Source organism: Osmerus eperlanus, chromosome 16 (genome assembly GCF_963692335.1).
Source record: "Osmerus eperlanus chromosome 16, fOsmEpe2.1, whole genome shotgun sequence".
Lineage (NCBI taxonomy): Eukaryota > Metazoa > Chordata > Actinopteri > Osmeriformes > Osmeridae > Osmerus > Osmerus eperlanus.
The window spans coordinates 2,186,625-2,194,839 of record NC_085033.1 but is presented as its reverse complement, the minus strand read 5'-3'; the positions used below and the strand labels follow the sequence as shown (position 1 = coordinate 2,194,839).

The 8,215-nt window shown below is 46.8% G+C and overlaps 1 protein-coding gene across 1 annotated transcript; it reads right to left on the bottom strand.

Moving 5' to 3' along the window:
• Positions 1 to 698: 698 nt before the first annotated feature.
• irf4a (interferon regulatory factor 4a) lies at positions 699 to 8,127 on the bottom strand. The gene is given in 10 exon segments (XM_062481836.1): positions 699 to 1,088; positions 1,196 to 1,308; positions 3,832 to 4,251; positions 4,691 to 4,780; positions 5,166 to 5,280; positions 5,282 to 5,350; positions 5,577 to 5,665; positions 6,392 to 6,578; positions 6,764 to 6,963; positions 7,357 to 8,127. Coding segments are annotated over 10 exon segments (1,437 nt in total). The 5' UTR covers positions 7,367 to 8,127; the 3' UTR covers positions 699 to 944.
• Positions 8,128 to 8,215: the final 88 nt, after the last annotated feature.

Genomic DNA, 8,215 nt, shown 5'->3' with positions numbered 1-8,215 from the left:
TCCTCTACACACTGTCGTAAATGGTGTTGCCAGTGCACACCCAAGCTCTCCCTCTTCTGTTGGTGTGAACATTCTCGCGTCGAATGCAACGTGACAAACGGTGAGGCGAGTGCCTGGAGAGAGGAGGTGAAGTGAAAGTGTGAATGTGAGGCTGGTAAAGAGAGGGAGACAAGCAGGGTCTTTCCCCTCCCCCCCCCCTACACTCTACTATGGCAGGTATTGTGGTTTGTTACCTGTGGGCTTGAACGCTTTCCCATCATTAGCCACAGACGTCACAGGAAAAGGAGTAACCCACACGCAGACACGCGCACACACACGCTGACACACATACACATGTTCACACACTCACGTACGTGCCGCTGACGCACACACACACGCTGACAACACATACTCCCTCTGACACACACATACACGATCACATACTTCACACATACCTCAGCTCTAGTGGTAAACACACCACAGACAGAGCAGAGGCCAGGGTGAGATACACAGTAAGGGGATTAAGAAAACAAAACAGCCAAATTGTACAAACTACTGGGGTGAGATCCGATCGTTTTTTCATGGGATCATCGTTTTGTGTAGTTGTAAAATATCTTGAACATCTCAGTTATTGTAATTTGACATTCAGATCCACAGTCAGACTTTTCTGGAGAAGGAATCCTGAGGATCCTTGAAAATCAGTGCCCTCAAGGTTTTAAAAGCAAAATATTATATATCTTTATTCAAATAAAAGAAAAAGAAGTTACAAAATATCGGAAATACAAATCTGTACATAACCATCTATGCTCTGATCCATCTATCAAGCTAATGCTCCGCAATAGTTATTTTGCCACATTGGTGAATTAGCCTCCAATCATGTCATACCCAACACAGTCCATGGTTTTATGCATGTGTCTATCTATGTCTATCTATGTCTAGATGTGTGTGTGTGTGTGTGTGTGTGGTCATAAGTCCAGGCTGTGTTGCAGGTTCCTCTGGTAGTCCCCTGGAGGAGAGGGCTCTTGGGTCTGGAGATCATAGCCCCGCAGGTAGGCACCGCTGCTCTGCTGGGAGTAGTACACAAGCTTCCTGGCAAACATGGGCTCCACCTGGAACACAAGAACCTCACTGTCATCAACCAGCCCAGGGGAGAACAAGGAGGGGTGTGTCCACGGATAGTGGGCCGAGGAGGGCTGCACTGTGCGGTGTGCGGTACCTGAGCTGTGATCATCTTCCTCTGGCGCTGGGGGTCTGGGTACTCGTCTCCGAAACACAGCACCACCTGGTGTCTGGGCATGGGACGACCGTGGTGAATATAGCCCTGGAGTTCTGGGGGGAGGGAGGTGGAGGAAGGGGGTAATGGTGGGAGGGAGAGAGAGAGAGGGAGAGGGGGTAGAGGGTGTCATGAGATAATCGTATCACCCTCAAGCAGCAGCACTTTGACCAGCTGCTGTGCTCCTGAAAAAGAAGAGTGTAGGAGAGTCCATCTCTCCTACACTACAGTAGATGGGTTGAAATAGATGAGTGCAATAACTGCAGCTCATGTTAGGGCAATACAAGGTTGATGTTACACACATTCTAGTGAATCAGATCAGGGAGAGAAGCTAAGGACATTGTTGATGAGTTGGGCCTTTTAGCAGATTTGGGTGATCGGTTGGCCTATAATAAAAGACTTTATTTATATAGCACATTTCATACAAGAATTGCAACTCAAAGTGCTTTACATAAAATCTATAAAAACAATATTATAAGCAATAAAAGTAATAAAACCCTTTTGAAAACAGACCGCAGTCTTTGGGGCAATCCAGAACACAAAAGCCACAGTCTTTGCGGTATCTCAAGCCACGGTCTTTGTGGTTTCCCCTTCCAAATATAAATAAAAATGGCAAAATATTATGTAACTAATTCAAATCCAAAACACCCAATCTCAGGCCTTTTGCAGAGCAGTCCAGAACCTATGTTGCTCAAGCCTTTCGATTACAAGCCGCAGTCTTTTCAGTATCTCGAGCCACAGTCTTTGTGGTTACCCAATATAAATAAAATGTAACACAATCAGCAAAAACAATAACACAAGTCAAACACAAGCCGCAGTCTTTGCGGGAATCCCAAAAATCTATAAAAACAATAATACAACTAAGAAAAGTAATAAAACCCTATCATGCGGTAGGACAAGGGAGGTGGGCGGGGGTTGTTGTAGGGAGACTCCCATAGGTCATTGCTGACAACGTGACAAGGGGTCTTTATGTCACACCACAATGTGGGGTGGGACTTCCCAGATGTCAGTGTCATCACCAACCTCATTCTACATTAATGTCCTCCTTACCATCATCTGCATCACACTTCATCACCACCCTCACCGTCATCCTCATCACCACCATCCTCACCATCACCATCATCCTCATCACCACCCTCACCGTCATCCTCATCACCACCCTCACCGTCATCCTCATCACCACCCTCACCGTCATCCTCATTCCCCTAACCGTAATTCTCATCACCACCATCCTCACCATCACAATCACCGTCATCCTCATCACCACCCTCACCATCATCCTCATTCCCCTAACCGTAATTCTCATCACCACCATCCTCACCATCACAATCACCATCATCCTCATCACCGCCCTCACCATCATCCTCATTCCCCTCACCGTCATCCTCATCACCACCATCCTCACCATCACAATCACCGTCATCCTCATCACCACCATCATCCTCATTCCCCTCACCGTCATCCTCATCACCACCATCCTCACCATCACAATCACCGTCATCCTCATCACCACCCTCATCATCATCCTCATTCCCCTCACCGTCATCCTCATCACCACCATCCTCACCATCACAATCACCGTCATCCTCATCACCACCCTCACCATCATCCTCATTCCCCTCACCGTCATCCTCATCTCCACCATCCTCACCATCACAATCACCATCATCCTCATCACCACCCTCATCATCATCCTCATTCCCCTCACCGTCATCCTCATCACCACCATCCTCACCATCACAATCACCATCATCCTCATCACCACCATCCTCACCATCACAATCACCATCATCATCACCATCACAATCACCATCATCCTCATCACCACCCTCACCATCATCCTCATCACCACCCTCACCGTCATCCTCATCACCACCATCCTCACCATCACAATCACCATCATCCTCATCACCACCATCACAATCACCATCATCATCACCATCACAATCACCATCATGCTCATCACCACCCTCACCATCATCCTCATCACGACCCTCACCGTCATCCTCATCACCACCATCCTCACCATCACAATCACCATCATCCTCATCACCACCCTCATCATCATCCTCATTCCCCTCACCGTCATCCTCATCACCACCATCCTCACCATCACAATCACCGTCATCCTCATCACCACCCTCACCATCATCCTCATTCCCCTCACCGTCATCCTCATCACCACCATCCTCACCATCACAATCACCATCATCCTCATCACCACCCTCACCATCATCCTCATCACCACCCTCACCGTCATCCTCATCACCACCATCCTCACCATCACAATCACCATCATCCTCATCACGACCCTCACCATCATCCTCATTCCCCTCACCATCATCCTCAACACCAACATCCTCACCATCACAATCACCATCATCCTCATCACCACCATCCTCACCATCACAATCACCATCATCCTCATCACCACCCTCACCATCAAACCTCATTCCCCTCACCATCATCCTCATCACCTCCCTCACCATCCTCCTCATCCCCACCACCCCCCACCTCATCCTACAGCTGCAGTCCCTCCCATATCTTCAGCAGCACAGTAGCTGGGTCCCGGTGCTCACCGTTGAGGAACAGCTGGGTATCAAACAGCTTGCAGGTCTGCTCCTTCTCCAGCTTGTTGGGCTTGTCTGTGTGGGGGGCCAGCGGGCCCTCCCAGTACACGCGACCCTGGCACAAGCGCCTGCCGTACAGCCCGTCGGCCGCCATCCACAGCAGCACGCCGCGCTCCAGCACGTTGGTCAGCTTGTCCGCCCCCCTGCGCTGGGACTGGGGGTAGGGCGAGGGGAAGAGGATTGTCTCGGCGCCGCCCGGCCGCTCCTCTGCCCCGGGTAGGGGGGACGAGGGGGAGGAGGGGCTGGAGGAGGAGGAGGAGGAGGAGGTGGAGGGGGGGGAGGAGGTGATGCGGCAGCCGCCTGGGCTGGAGGTGGTGACCTCCTTCACCAGGAACTCACGGTAGAACAGGGACACGTGCAGGCCGCAGTCTAGTGGAGCGAGGACAAGCAGTCAACCAAACATAAACCAGACGGTAAATCTTCCTTTTTTATCCACACATTTCCTGTCATGGTTTATGACTTCTTTTTCTATTTCATTAAACACTTACACATGTTATGTCCATATAGTCTTACAATACTGTGACCCATTATGACAGAAGACAATGCTCCTGTGTGCTATATTAGACTGTGATTCGTTTAATGACCTTATCAAAGTCTGTAAAACAGGGAAGAGAATGTGTCATAGAAAACGGCAAATGATCAACAAAAAAGTTGTACATTAATGCCATTCACTAGTCTTGCCTATTGTGTCTACGGTTTTGTGTTTGATAAAGTGTGTAGCCTACTCTGTGCGTGTATAAATGTGTGTGTGTGTGTGTGTGTGTGTGTGTGTGTGTGTGTGTGTGTGTGTACAGAAGTATCTCTTTACCAGAAATGGCAGTGCTGTGGTCCACTGTGTACGATGTGGCGTGGGACTCAGTGGGGGTGTAGGAGTAGAAGGAGCCTGTGATCTGGTACCCTGAAGGGAGCACAAGGATCAAACACAGGACCCTTGACATTCTCCACACACATCAAAAACCAAAGCAGTTCTGAGTTTGGAGTGTCTCTTGAGACAGTAGCTCACCTATTCTCTACTGTGCCAGATATGGTCTGGCGCTGTGAGTACTCAATGTGTGGGTTTTTTCAAGTCAGGAGGAACCTGCCTAATGTGTGCTGAATAAACCTTTCACGTTTTTGGAGAAGTGGCAGCTGTCGAATCTCTTCTACAGAACCATGAGCTTTGTTTGTCTCTATGCAACCCTTTCCTCTGTTTCACAATTCGAGTACAGATGTTGGTGTTTTATAGTCAGGGCTCCACTGGTTGTGTTGAGGCAACGTGTGGTGGAGTGCGTGGTGGACCTTACCGTTGTCGGAAGGCCAGGGCCTGCCTAGAGGAGGGTAGTGGCACTGCCCGAACTGGAGCTCTCCGTGCAAGGGCTGGTGAGGAGGAGGAGGGGGGGGGAGGAGGAGGGGGGGGGGGAAGGGGAGGATGCTCGGGTGGGTACTCTCTCCAGTCCTTCCTGTCCTGGAAAGGCATGTAGCCGGGTACCTAATGAGGAAGAGAATGATGTTAGTAGCTGCTTACAAGAAACCCGAGTGTAACCTAGCAGAGCTAGAATTTGGTTCACGGTGAATGCTCTAAGCACTCAAGGATGGCACCCACATGGCAATAATCATACATTAAGGAAATGCTTTGAAAATCAATCTTCGACCGATAGGCCTACTTGAGAACACAGCATTTTAAAGTTGTTGAACAGGCGTAAGAATTGACCCACCTGGTTCTGCAGAGAGGCGTATGGAGGAAGCGTGTAGCTTAAAGAGTTTGTGTGTGACATTGAATCCTCCACATTGCCCATTTTCATCCCTAGATCACACCAACAACAACAACCAACAATCAGGAACGGAGATCTGTGCGAAATGTGTCATCCTTCCACCCTCAGAAACAACTGGCCTTCTCTAGAACTTCTAGAGGTCATACACGATTGAGGAATGAATCACATGAATCACGCAGCTTTTCAGTTTATTTTCTCATAACTACTCAAGGTGAGAAGATGTTTAAAAAACATGTGAGGTCAAGTGGCTTGTCAACAGAGTCAAAGCAATAACAAATGTGCAAACAACAAAAGTTTTGTAAAGCACATTCTAACCCTGTAAAGCAGGTTGAAAGCAAACTGTCTGCTGGTAGTGGTCTCTATACTGAAAGGGCCTGTAGGGGGGTTGTCAGGTTCTTAGTGAGTCTCATGCAAAGCTGGAACTGACTGTCAGTGTTGTGCATGTTCATTCTGCTCATGCTAACCGAAGGCCTCTAAAAAAAGCTCTGAGGCCTATTTGGTACATTCAGCTTCCTCTGTGCTTCCTGCTTCATCAGCCTAGGGTAAAACCAAACATTCATTGTGACATTCAATTAATTATGTTATTACTTGGTATTCTTTACTGAGTTTAGAAGTTCCAAAAAAGGAAATTAATTTTTTAGTGATGGATACAAAACAATGGACAATCCAGTATGACTACTTGTCACTGCTAACTCCAATGTCAGTACCTCTCTATATTAACTCTACCTTTACACAGAATGATGAAAGTATTCACTTGCCTCTTTTTGCTCCCTCGGGAATGATTCTGTAAACTTTGTAGGGGTCTGAAATATCCAGCTGGCTCTTGTCCACCAGTTCGTCAAAGTCATTACTTTTGTTGAGGGCACACCGTAGTCTTGTCTTCCACGTAGGAGGATCTGGTTTGTCTACCCCTTCCCTGTATTTACCCTTGAAAAGTGCCCAAGCCTGAAACGATTATCAACATTCAATGGATCTATCAATACTTTCAATTTTTTTTTTAAAGTCTACGATAGGCTATATCAGGTAGGTTTTTCTGCAAAACATCCTTTAAACTTGGCAACAGTATCCCTTCACATTGGCGAAGTATTCTGTATCGCGCTGCGCTCAGGCCAAAGGGTGCGCGGACGCACCTTGAAGAGCGCGGCATCCTCATCTCGATTGTAGTCTTGTTTTCCCGCGTGTTTCCAGGGAATCCTGAAAATTGTTTTCTCGTCATTCTCCCAAACCAATCCGGGGTACCCGTGGCTGTCAATCTGATCGATCAGCCACTGTCTAAGCTTCCCGTTGCCGCAACTGACAGACAGGTTGCTGTCCTCCTCTACATTCATATCTGTCAAAAGCGCATGCAAGACAAGTGTGGGCATGATGATGATGAGAGATGCAAAGCTTCTGTAGAGTTTAACAATGCACAGCAAATATGTTTGGGTAAGATGGAGATGGACATGTTGATGAAGTTATCACGATTCAGTGTCCAAACTTACCTCTTAATTTGGTTAAGAATAAATAATGTGTCATTACATGAATTCATGCACATATCCACATAGCATTAGAAAATAATGACTATTGAGAGCCGCTCGAGCTTTTTTCTCAATGGTGCTAAACACGTATCACGCTGTAGTAACATTATCATTTTTGATAACGTTATTAAACAGAGAAAAACTTGATACGCGCGACAGTCTGTACGGTATCTTAATTGTTTATTGCTTGATAAACCAGTTCCTACCTTTGACCATGGGAGTTCCTTTGATGAAATCAGTCTAACAGTTTTCAGAAACGTTTTGGGGTGTCCTACTCTTAAATATATATCTTGATTTGCCTGGGCGGGAGGGGCTTCTGCGTAACATCATCTCTCGAAGAAGCGATACGCGTGAAGTGCCCTGTGTTCCATTTCTTTGAAGCTTATCGGGTAGGCTGCGTTTAGTACAGTAAGCAGGTGGGGAATCCCTCCACAGCAGCAATACAGGACGCAAACACCGGAGTAGAATGGAACAATTACCTGCGAATAATTTTAAAACAAAATCTCCCTAAACTTGTCGTCATCAATTATTCCACTGATCGTATTGTCGTCTGTTGCCATCAAATTTAAACAATACACGTATTAATCGTTAAAATTACGTTTTGTTTTAAAGTAGGCTCATATGGATAACGTATATATATAAACCCACAATGCTTCAAGTGTATGGGGGAGTAATTTTACGTAGGCTCATTTAACGACATTGGACTCAGTGGTGTAATTTCTTTGACAGATGAACTTTGGCTTCGCAGTAATGGTTATGGCTGCCCTCCAGTGGCTACACTACATAAAAGGCTATTAGCTACATGTTCACATCTTAATCTAAACCGGTTTTGGGCTCCAGTAAAGTAGCTATGAGATCATTAAAGGCACTAAATTAAAGAGCCCCAAAGAAGACGGACTGTTTTTAACTATGTAGCCGGGTGAATAAATAGTTTACCCAACATCTTAAATTTAGGCACGTTGTCTGTTGAGCAGGCCGTTTTCAGATGCAGTCATGCAAGGCCTGTCTTGCACAGTGCACAAACAGGAAGAGGGCCAGGAAGCATAGGTAAATAGAGCTGAGAAT